Source organism: Zingiber officinale, chromosome 8A (assembly GCF_018446385.1).
Source record: "Zingiber officinale cultivar Zhangliang chromosome 8A, Zo_v1.1, whole genome shotgun sequence".
Classification (NCBI taxonomy): domain Eukaryota; kingdom Viridiplantae; phylum Streptophyta; class Magnoliopsida; order Zingiberales; family Zingiberaceae; genus Zingiber; species Zingiber officinale.
Window position 1 is genome coordinate 9,452,320 of NC_056000.1, and position 11,511 is coordinate 9,463,830.

The window sequence follows — 11,511 nt, forward strand, 5'->3', positions numbered from 1 at the left end:
GGGCCAAAAAGTGTCTCTGACACCTTTCCTTAAACGAGCATACAAATCTTTATAATTTGACAGACTGGAAACTTCTAACGCACGATTTATCTGCAAGATATTCTCTGTCCTTTACAGCACAAACTTCCAAAAGAGTATGATGTAGCAGGCATATGGGGCCCGCGTTAGGTCGGCCGACCATCACTTGGGGAGACCGCCAACTCCGCCTTATGGAGCGTCGTCCATGACTTGGTCTTGACTCGGTCGTTTCCTTGGTTGTAAAGACACAACATGTTCGATTAACCGACCTCCCCGATCAGCTGATGTAGTCGGTCGGGTTTAGGAATACTAATCAATGAAGCTTGTTTGACTGTCTTAGGTTGAGACAAATCGTCCGACCGAGCAGGAGGCCCGGTCGGATATTTGCGTCCGACAGGCTACGTAGCCAGCTCGGGCACACCGCTTCGATTACTTCTTGGCTTTGACCTCCATGTCAGCTGATCTTTCTTATTTTGACTCATTTTTTGAGGGTCCCCTTTATCGCCTCATCACATAAGAAAAAAAAAATATTACAATTCATAACTTCCCATAAATTTAGAATTAGCATTCTTAATATTCCTTTTCTGTAAGGAATTGAAATTTTTCCGTTCCAAACCAACTGAAGTCTTCAACAACACAGTACTATGGAGAAGTATAAACAAATCAACAGAACTATATAAAATCCAACAGGGAGGAATGAGCATTAAGTTAATTCCGTCCATAAATTAACTAAATTAATCGAAAATCAATTTAATATTAGTTAACCAAATTAAATTAAAGTTTCATTAAAATCAAATTAACCGAATCAAATTAAAAATAGACTATTTCAGTTAGTACCGAATTAATCGAATTTATTTAAAAAAAATATTTTTTGAAAAAAAAATATATAATATTAATACTAAATTAACCGAATTAAGTAAATTACCCGAATGCTCATCTCTAGATGTAGAAATGCCAATTATCGGCGGAGAGGAAGAACCTTGAACAAGAAAGGCAGGACCGTTCCCCATTTCACTACGACCCTATCTCCCAGAGCACCAGGGTTCTCCCGAATCCACTCCTTAAGTGCAATTGAATCTGAGCCCGCAAGCATCAGGAAGGACGGGCCCGAGTCATGCGTGCCCATCCAGAACTCAGCGTAAGGGCAAGCCAAATCGATCTGGGCGCTGGAGTTCCGCTCGAACAGACGCGCCACCGTCTATTCCTCGCCGCGTGGGCCCCATTCGTAGTTCTGGACCGAGCACCGAAGTCGCAACGGCCTCAGCAGCGCCTCCATTACCTCCGGGGAGAGCGGAAACCCGACGAGGAGGCAGGAGGAAGGGTTGGGCACTCCGTCGACGAAGGCGGGCGTCGGCGAGAGGGGTTTTTACAGCCGAGCGGGAAACAGAAATTGGAGACTGCACCGGGGGATGCGGATGGGATATGGGAAGGAAGGCTTTGGCCTCGAGCCGCCAACGCGGCTAAAACGTTGACCCAGTGTAGTTGGAATGTACTGTTGATGGCTGGACTTTGATTCGATAAAAGCTGGGATTAATTTTAGAGAGAAATGTTCTGATTTCTCAAAATTATCCTTATCTAAGTTCCAATTATTATCTCCATTGCAAACCAGTCCCTCCTGAATTTCAAATTTATCTGCAAAACTTAAACTGTGGTATTCAGTGCAAAACATGATGAATTCATTGCCGGTTTTCAGGATTGACAAGATCAGTAAACAATCAGAGAAGACACAAATTGTTAAGGGCATGTGTAAGGGATGAAACTTCTTTTTGATTATTATTATTATTATTCAGTTAATTCGCTCTTGATAAGTCAGGGATTCAAAATTAATTGGGCGTAGGGAATACTGGTAGACATACCATTTTAAATATTAAAAAAAATACGCATGATGTTAACTATTGTTCACGTAAAATAAGTAAGAGTAATACTCTCGTTTAAGTTGATACCTTAACTCTCTTTTAGGGGGCACGCTGTCAACGCGTCGGTTGTGCGGAAGTTATTAACTGCTGTGGTAGTCTGCCACATCACTTACGTGCTGCCTTTGGCATGTCGTTGCCTTGGATTCCAATGCAAATCAGGCCAATTAATTACAGATAATTAATTTAACGATAAATTACCATATCATACACTTAAATTTTAAAAATCACATCTAACTTTCGTATTTACGGAAGAGAATATTTATTTTTAAAAATATCCTTCCTACAAAAAAAAAATAATAAAAAGAATCGACGAAGCCGACAAAATCGCAGCTAGGCGCCGCCGTAAAAGTATATACTCCTTGGGTCGAGCCCGCGGTCTCCGATCATGGCATGGGAACGATGCTCGTAGCAGCCACGATTTTACTGGTCGCAGCCACCTGATCATGCAGCAACTGTTAATTTCGCGTCCGACCACGGTGGCTGCTTGGCCATGAGCCCACCGTTAGCTTTGATCTTACATTTGGCAAAAAGTTATACGTTGACGTTGAACGTCCCATAAGATCGGCTTTACAGTCATTTATAGCAAGGTAAATTAGGAAATTGAGCATGTCATCAGAGTATTTTTCCTGACTTTATCAGGAATCGATCCATTTGACAATTTTATTATGACCAACTCAGTCAAATCCTAATGGTTAGTCATGACCATGCATGTTCGTTGTCTGGGAGTGTTTTTTTAAAAGTTATGTACTCATTTTAGTTATTTTTAAAAGTTGTGTGATATGATGATAAATTAGTTTAGTTTTAAGTTAGACAAATTTCAGAACTTTGACTAACTCAGTACTTTGACCATATAAGTTTCAGACTTTTGACTATCCCAATTTCGCAGACAATTTTATACCCATATTATTAGTAGAATTGACATTAATATTTATTCATATTAACATTTATGCATTCATGAATTATACTTATTCAAATAAATACGTTCATCCGATTAATTTACAACAGCCTATTCAATATGTTATAGAACAGTCTCGCTTTTCTCTTAAATTCAGATCATCTTAAAGAACCCCCTGATCCGCTATCATATTGCAGGATGACAGGATCCATAGCAAGTCTAGAAGCACTAGCAGATTGCTTATCAAGATTGAAAAAAATCTCATGCATATGGACATGAAAAACATTAACAATTGACCTGTATATAAACCCTTTCAATAACAGCATCCAATTGACAATTGAATATCCCTGAATAAACCATCTTCAAGACTTGTTTCTCATCCTTATCATCCATTGATCTGAACTTGCAAAACAGAATGGCATTATTTGTTGATATAGAACACATTCGATAAAGAGTCGCAGTCACTCATCTTGATTTGGTTAATTGGGCACAGAAATATTTATAATTCAGGCCATGATGATGATAAAATGATGAATCTATATTGAGCAAAAGGTGATCACTTTCATCCAGAACTCCTTTCACCCAGGAAGACTACCTCATCAAATCTGAAAGGGAGGTAAATCACCCAGCACATTAGCCCTTTGCATGGATCCCAAGATGCATTTCGCACACGTTGAGAATCGACTCCATGACCTATTATAGCAACACCAAATGCAAATACCAACTATGTCCGTGGTGTGATAAATCTATCTAAACACACTCCTAGTAGCCACTGATCTACGACCAAATACGGAAAAACAAAGAAAAAGAATCCCTGTAGCCACTGAACAGAAACCCAGATTTAATAATTGGACTGGAATTTATGTAAAACCTTAAGATGTGAACGTTGCTTTGAGGCAGCCTGGTTGATGGTTCCATATTTAGGCTGAGATTGGACATGCAAACTGCAAAGTTAACCTGCCATAAAACGGATCGATGAAGCAATAGTACTCCAACCCACCCTGTTGTCTCCTACCAACCAGAGGAGATATGTAAAATCTCTCTCCAAAGAAAAACACTACAGAATTTGACATTCATGTGTTTTGCTAATCAGAGGAGGAAAAAGAAATCAGCGCAAAATTCTCATACTAAGCTTTTCCTATGTTCTAACCATATGAATCAAGCAAAAGATTTGATGACATGTTCAGGCCTATACAGCAAAAAGTTAAGGAGTACGTATGTGGTTCCTGTTCCAATATTCTAAACAAACCACTGTAGGTATCCATATGAAAGGTAGACATAACTATAATGGAAAATCTATTTGTTCCAAATTAGATTGTGCTGAACTATCAATTAATGTGATCTACGACTCTGACCAGAAGATGGAAGTATTAATGTGGCATTTATCAAGCAACTTCCAAAGTTGACAACCTTTGTTTTGATATTGCATACCATATGCGGCCATGGGCAACAAGAAAATGATATAGGAAGCTATTTCATTTTTCACTTGAATCTTGAAATTGCACAAGTGATCCCAAGTTTTTATTAAGAAACGGATGCAGACTGGATATGTGAAATGAGAGAAAACTGCAGCATTAATGCTAGGCAACCTGAAACTATCTAATGTTAACAGCACATGAACTGATCTAATAACAAAAAACTCTTCCGTATAAGAAGCTTCATTTCTAATTCTCTTTCTCTTGTGGAAGCTTCAGAAGCTATTTACAAAACACACTGCATGTTATTAAAATGACAATAAATGAAATTTATTGCCATTTCACACATTGTACCATCTTTGAACAAACTATTTCATGTATTTAAAGAAGCTCAAAAAAGAAATGAAACCGACCCTCATTTAAAGAAGCAGCAAAATGTCACATTTATTTTAGTTAACCATATATTTGATGGATTAACAGGCATTCTGCATAAGAACATGGTATTCTACATAAGAATGTAAACTATGACTAATTGAAAGACACGCAGCAACTGAAGCAATCTTTTCCAAAGAAGAGAACTTTAGTTCGCCAAATTATCCAATTTCTGCAAAAAAAACAAAAAAAAAAAGGGAGAGGAAACAAAATACAGTGACCTTCCAATTTGATCAATTGGAAAAAAAGAATACAGCAACATAAAAGGGGGGGAAAGTCACCTTTTCATCAATTTTGTAGCTGTCAGGTGTTATTTCCGACAACCACAAACCAGGAAATAGTGCCTGCAGGTGGATTTGAGAAAATTTCATGGTAGAATATGTTGATGCAGGATAAAACGAATAAAGTAAGAATCTAAAAGAAGAAAACAATCCAAAAATCCGATAATGCTTCGTCACAAACTTCATGTATTGCCCAAATAATTACTTACATCAAGTTCTCGCTGAATGATCTTAGCCCTTTTCTTTGGTCGTCGAGGGGGCTTCGTCCCTTTGATGGCAAAAAAATCCTCCTCTATCTCCCTCCGAGACAGAGAGACGGAGAACTTTATCATCTCTCCTTTCTCCAACTCGTTTGATCCCATCCTCAACGTCTTGACGGAGAAATTGACTTTCTCAATCGCCGCAGCCACGAGACTAGGCGAGCCATGGTTCCCGTTCCGAGTCTCCACTGGGGCATTACAGGCCGCCCTTCTCGTTCTCAAGTTCCAGGGTCTCTCAGTCTCAGAAATCGGGGCGGTGGCATGATTTCTCTCCGATTCCCTTCCTCTCGCCTCCCCCTCCCTCCGCTCCAGCACACCCGGTGACCCTTTCGCGGGGGGAAATTTTGTCGGGTTGGTCCTCCTGTTCTGATCATCCGCCACACTTACCGCGGATCCCACGCCATCGGAGAGTTTTAAACAGCGGAGAACACGCTGGCCTCCCCAGCTGAGAGTCGGGAAAGAGAAATTGTGAAGGCGGCGCGATTGGGTGAGCGTCGGCGGAGACGAAAGCAGGCTCTCCGCCACCGGGCCTCCCCATGTTCCGTCGGCTCTTTCCTTCTCCGAGACGGACTCCATCCTCTGGGTTTCCTCCGTTCTCCGATCGAGCGAGCAAGAGAGCAAGGAAGAGGCCAAAGCAATACAAGAGAAAATCAAAACAATGGGATTAACTCGAGGAACGTTCCGATGCGCTCTCGGTTTGGTTCTCGCTCTCGCGGGTTTAAAACAAGCTGGATATGCCGCGGCCGCCGAGGAACCTAACAGGCCACCACATTTCGACTCGAGCCCCAATGTCCATCTTCCGCTGCTTGAATGATCCGGGTGAGGCCTTTAAAAAAAAACCGTTATTCGAAGACGTGAGCCAAGTCCAAACCATATTAAAATCATGAAATCATCGTGCAGTAAATTTAAGTTATCGTGATCGATTGCACTTAATCTGTGTGATCACTGTTCCAATTCAGCTTGAGCTGCTTTCTGATGAATGAGGTTGCATGTTTGACGAGATCGAAGAAGCATCGATTTTCGCCCCTATCCATATAAACGTTAACCATCAATTCACCCGAAATCAAAGCCCAGCGGCTAGAAAATGGTGACGGTCTCTGCGCGTGCGTCGCACGTGCCCCTCCCGCACTTTGGCTCCCTGCTCCATGACGCAAGCTCACGTGACGCACGGCGTGGGACAGGCCTGGCCAATGTGAACTAATTGGAGCGATGGAGAGCGATGGGGTTTAACACTAAACTGATAGGATCTGATCAGCACCGTCAGAAGGCCGCCGAACCATGTTTTTCTTGACAGACAACGAACGCAGGCCACCAGAGACAGCGACGGCGCTGGCGAAGGAGTCGCGCGGAGTGGTCGTACAGGTAAATACCTTCGGAAGGCTCTCTCTTCCGATCATGGAGACGTGGGGGAACCAGCGGGTGCTACGCTGCGTGGGCGTGAACGGCAAGGGCGAGGGAGACGGCAGCGGCCGTAGCGACAGCGCTGGCGGACAACGATTCTCAGAGACAGAGGGGATTGGATCCGATGATCCAGAGGGAGGCAGTGGCGACACTAGTAGCGCGATCGAGGAGGTGAGGGAGAAGTTGTTGGTTCACCTCCGGGAAGCGGCGGACCGGATCAAGTTGATAGTTCAGGAAACGCCAGCGCTACCACCCCCTCCGTCCAGAGGCGATGAGCCAAGGGCAGAAGCGGTTCGGGCGGAGGAGGCCGAAGCGGAGCCGTCGTCATCCGCGCCCCCGACGTGGCCATGGAAGCTGCGGACGAGGCGGAGGGGGGCTAGGGTTCGGGCGATGTTTGGGCAGCGAGCGAGCGGATCGCTGGCTGTTGCGGGCGAGAAAAGAGCTGCGCGGCCGAGGTCAAGCGCCCCGCAGCGGGGCGAACGGTCCGATTTCTCAATAACCCTTACGAGGGAGGAGATCGACGAGGACATCTACGCGGTAACGGGCTACAGAGCACGCCGCCGGCCTCGAAGGCGACCCCGTGTCGTCCAGAAGCAGCTCGATGTGAGCCCTCACCCAGTCACCCGGTTTGCATCCAATTTCCACATTTCCCCATATTTTTCTCGCTTCTAATTGGCATTGTACAGCTGCTGTTCCCTGGTTCATGGCTGTCGGAGATCACCTACGACTCTTACAAGGTTACCGATTAGAAGCACAGCCGCGCCGCCGGCTCAATATATCTGGGAAAGAAGCCATATTTCTTCTCATCTGCCATCGCCGTTGACACAGCTTCTCCGATCACTTCGGTAAGAGCGCTTTTCCACACACGTTCCTTTCCTTTTGCCTTTTAACTTCCCGTTAATTTATGGTTTATTTAGATTTTCGGCTGTTGTCGTTGCCTCGTCGATATAATTGAAGTAAACATCCATTAAAAAAAAAAGTTCTGGCTTTTCATAATGCGTGCTTGTATTCTAGTAGACTCCAATGAACTTGATCTGCTGTAACATTGAAAATTGTTTGCATGCATATGCTTCCCATTCATTCCCACGAGATGAACTGGTGTTCGTCGAGAGGAATTGATTGAGATAGACGGAGTTCGACTAGATTTAGTGTCACGGGAGAGGATACAATTTTTGTGGTGAAAATAATAGGATTTGATTTCAATGTGAAGAAGATGGGAAGGAAATAATTAGTGATAGGGATCAACGGAGTGGAAAAGGTAAAATTGTCAAAACATTATAGTAAACTATGATTATATTTACCCTTATCTAGGTGTTTTTATAGTCCTTTCTCAAATTATATGAAAAAAAATAAATTATAAAATTATAGATTATAGTCAACCATCCTACCACTAAATGGCTAAGGAATGGAAAGTGTTTTTTTACTTAAAAAAACTATTAATGGTATGTTAGTTTAATGGTTTTTTTAAATATCATTAAAATTATTTTCAAATTAGCTGTAGAGATTTTAGAAAGCAAATGTATAATGAGAAAGAATTTAGTAAATGGTATTCTTTTTGTAAAAAAATGAAAAACAAACATGTTTTTTTTCCTAAACATTGATGGTCATTCTTAAATTGCTTTGAATAACATAAGCTTTTTACTGGCTGTAGTAATTTTTAAAATATAAATGTCTAAAAAATTAATTCATATGTAAAAAAGTACTTCTCTCAGTATATTCGTTCAAATTGATGTTTTATAGTATTTTTATAATAAAAAAAATTAGACAAATGTATGAAAATTAGTTTCATATCATTTCGAGATCTCTAAATTCATCCATCATTTTTTATCGAAATTGGCTGATGAATTTTTTTAAATACACAAAAAGAAAATCAATTCGATTGAAAACAAAATCAGTGGATTGATTTTTTTTCCAATCAAATTGATTTGAATACAAGGGTAAAATTGGAAATGGATGTGTGATTTAATAATTACAAAATTATAATAAGTAATTTGAATATTTTGAAAATTTATCCACCCGGTTAAATAAAATTGTATATTATTCAAAGCAATTTAACAATGACCATCGGGAAAAAAAAATACATGTTTGTTTTTATGTTTTATGAAAAAAATACCATTTACTATATTCTTTCTCATTATACATTTGATTTCTAAAATCTCTAACGTGAATTTTGACCGAAACTGATTGGTAGAGAAGGTATAAAATTAGTTTCTATTATTTGTATTCTTCTGATTATTAAAATATTATCAAAATCAATTTGAATTAATATATTAAAATCAGTAATTTTTTTAATATAAATATATTTGAAAAATTAATTTATATTTAAAAAATCATTACTCTTAATATATTGAATTAAATTGATGTTTGATAATATTTTTATAATCAAGAGAACTAAACAAATATATATATGAATTAATTTCATATTCTTCCGAGATATCTAGGTGTATCAATTAGTTTTGATCAAAACTGACTAATGAATTTTTAAACAAAATGAAATCGATTCAACTGAAAAAAAAATTAGTCGACTGATTTATTTTTTCAATCGAATTAATTTGAGGATAATTCGATTGATTTATTTTTTTAATCGAATTAATTTGAGGATAAAGATAAAATAGAAAGTGAATATACGATTTAGTAATTTTAAAATTATGATAGTTATTGATAGGCAATTTTGAATATATTATGCCTTAAGACTCTCAGGTCTCTCGTTCAAAATATATTCCGAATATGGTGCACTGGTGCAGCCTTGCAGCAGCCCATTCACGTCGGTTGGGTTAAAATGCACAAGAAATCAGACTATTAATTCTTTAAATTATATTTGACAAATTTCTTATTTGTCTTAGTGTTAAAAAATAAAAAATTACTTATAGTTTATTTATTTTAATAAAAGGAGAATTAGTTTAAAAATTTTGGGTGAAAGGGAATCTCAAAGTTGCAGTCTCGGAATCGTTATAAATCTCTTTAAAATAAAATTAGTTCTTATTTAAAATGAGGTCAATTTAAAGCAGGTGAAGATTTAAAAAAAAAACGTGAAAAATTTAAGCTGATGCCTAAATTTCTCCAAAAAACAGGAGAAGTTTTTATGCTCATCCTTTTGTCCATTTCAATTCTTGGCCAAGTTCCACATGATCAGTTGTATGGAAAAGAGCATCTGGAAAACAACCTATCTTGCATTTCCATTCATTTCATTTGGCAAAAGATCATATGTTGATGTTAAATATCTCATACGATGAATTCCATTCTTGGAAGCCTAAGGTAATTTAGCCACTCTGGGTTTGCATTTCTATTTATTGTAGCTAAAAATAATTACGCTCATCTTAAGACATCTTTATCGATCTTTTTCATGGCAAAAGATAATTCGCTCATCCCTAGTGCCTCCGTCAATCCGTCCTTATGCAATATGAAAGAGGTAAATCACTGGTGACTATTAGTCTTGGACAGTTGAATAACACATGAAGGAGAGCAGACATCTGACAACTAGTCAAGATTTAACCCCCATACCTCATTGTCCATCCCGAGAGAACCTTATAGTTCTTCCTCATGTGGCAAAAGGCGATTTGTTCGTCCCAGCGCCGCTGTCAACCCGTCCCTAAGCCAACACAAATGCAGTAAATCAAGGGTGACTACTAGCTATTAGTGCAAGTGACCAAGGCATGGGGGAGGGCATGCTTGGACACACCGAGTTTCGACCTCAGGACCTCATGTAGCAATACTCCATATCTCAACCACCCCCGAGGGGACTCCTTTCCGTCCTTCCCTAGATTATATGAAAGGAGGCTAATCACGGGGACAGTTTATAGTCGACTGCAAGTGGCTAAGGTGGGAAGAGTTTTTCCGTGAGATCATGCGCCCACCGAAAATTGATTCTTATCCCATTATAACAAATCTATCACACACTAACCAACTGGGTACCCTGTAGAGACTTCATTCATTTTAGTATAAAAGATGATTACGCTCACCTCAAACGTTCTTCATAGTTAGTCCTCAAGTTATATGAAAGATGGTAAATCACAGGGTCAATTTATAAGTCCACCGTCAAGTTAGTTAGGTGTGAGTGGGATTTTTTTTTAAAGGCATGCACCCGCTGAGAATTGATTTCTTATCTCATTATTGCAAATCTGCACGAAAACTCCATTATCTTCGATATGAGTGGAGATTTCATTCATTGTAGTAAAAGAGAATTATACTCATCCCAGACTTCCCCTCGTTCATCTCTAGATTATGTAAATGGAGTTAAATTATAGAGTCAATTTATAATTGACCGTTAAATTGAATAAAATGAGTGAGGATTTTTTTTATGCAGAGACTTCATTCATAGCCGAACCTATAATTTTTTTTCCTTTTTTTTTTTTTTTTTTTTTTTTGATCTAAACGATGATCGAACATAGTTCTCAGCTAACTAATAATGAAAATTGTTAGGGTCAATTCACTAGATCCTAAGTTTAATATATTGGACAGGAATCAATTTTTAACATATACAGAGACATATTTATGGAGAAAAACTCCATCAATCTAGTCACTTGGCGAACTCTAAAGAATATTTGAGATGTTTGGGATGATCATAATATTTTTTACTATAATATAATCTATGATTTTATTGTTTACATGGATGCCAGCATCATTATTTATTTTATCCATTTAAGAAGTATTATGTCAATTAGAGTGTTATTTGTTTCTGGGTAGCCATCATCACTATCATTGCATGACAAGAGTTAAATCAGATACAGTTCGGCTCGTACTTTTCTTTCTCCTGTCTGTAGATAATTTCAATTAATAAATACATAACTGACACAAAATATTTCTCATCTACCAAATGGCAATCAATGCCGCAAAAATAAATAAATAAATTCGAAACAGAGAAAGGAGCCATTAGCCCTCCCATGGCGCAGTTGG

The 11,511-nt window shown here is 39.1% G+C and overlaps 2 protein-coding genes and 1 pseudogene across 4 annotated transcripts; 1 reads left to right on the forward strand and 2 right to left on the reverse strand.

Moving 5' to 3' along the window:
* Nucleotides 1–1,384, reverse strand: part of LOC122011665 — a 28,774-nt pseudogene extending 27,390 nt beyond the window's left edge.
* A 3,259-nt stretch (nucleotides 1,385–4,643) lies between these two features.
* On the reverse strand, nucleotides 4,644–6,254 carry LOC122012314. The gene is made up of 3 exons (XM_042568806.1): nucleotides 5,167–6,254; nucleotides 4,958–5,020; nucleotides 4,644–4,848 (listed from the first exon to the last, which is right to left on the reverse strand). Exons 1-3 carry the CDS (start codon nucleotides 5,791–5,793, stop codon nucleotides 4,825–4,827), a joined length of 714 nt encoding a protein of 237 aa, XP_042424740.1. The 5' UTR covers nucleotides 5,794–6,254; the 3' UTR covers nucleotides 4,644–4,824.
* Nucleotides 6,255–6,331: 77 nt separating this feature from the next.
* Nucleotides 6,332–7,871, forward strand: LOC122012312. 3 transcript variants are annotated; one of them, XR_006120181.1, is made up of 3 exons: nucleotides 6,332–7,221; nucleotides 7,305–7,463; nucleotides 7,536–7,866. XR_006120181.1 is itself a non-coding variant. In XM_042568804.1 (3 exons), the coding sequence occupies exons 1-3, from the start codon at nucleotides 6,496–6,498 to the stop codon at nucleotides 7,567–7,569; spliced, it is 942 nt and encodes a 313-aa protein (XP_042424738.1). In that variant the 5' UTR covers nucleotides 6,332–6,495; the 3' UTR covers nucleotides 7,570–7,871. The 3 variants fall into 3 exon arrangements, 2 of the variants coding, with proteins under 2 accessions (XP_042424738.1, XP_042424739.1); XM_042568804.1 differs by having other exon boundaries at nucleotides 6,332–7,244; nucleotides 7,536–7,871; XM_042568805.1 differs by having other exon boundaries at nucleotides 7,305–7,866.
* Nucleotides 7,872–11,511: the final 3,640 nt, after the last annotated feature.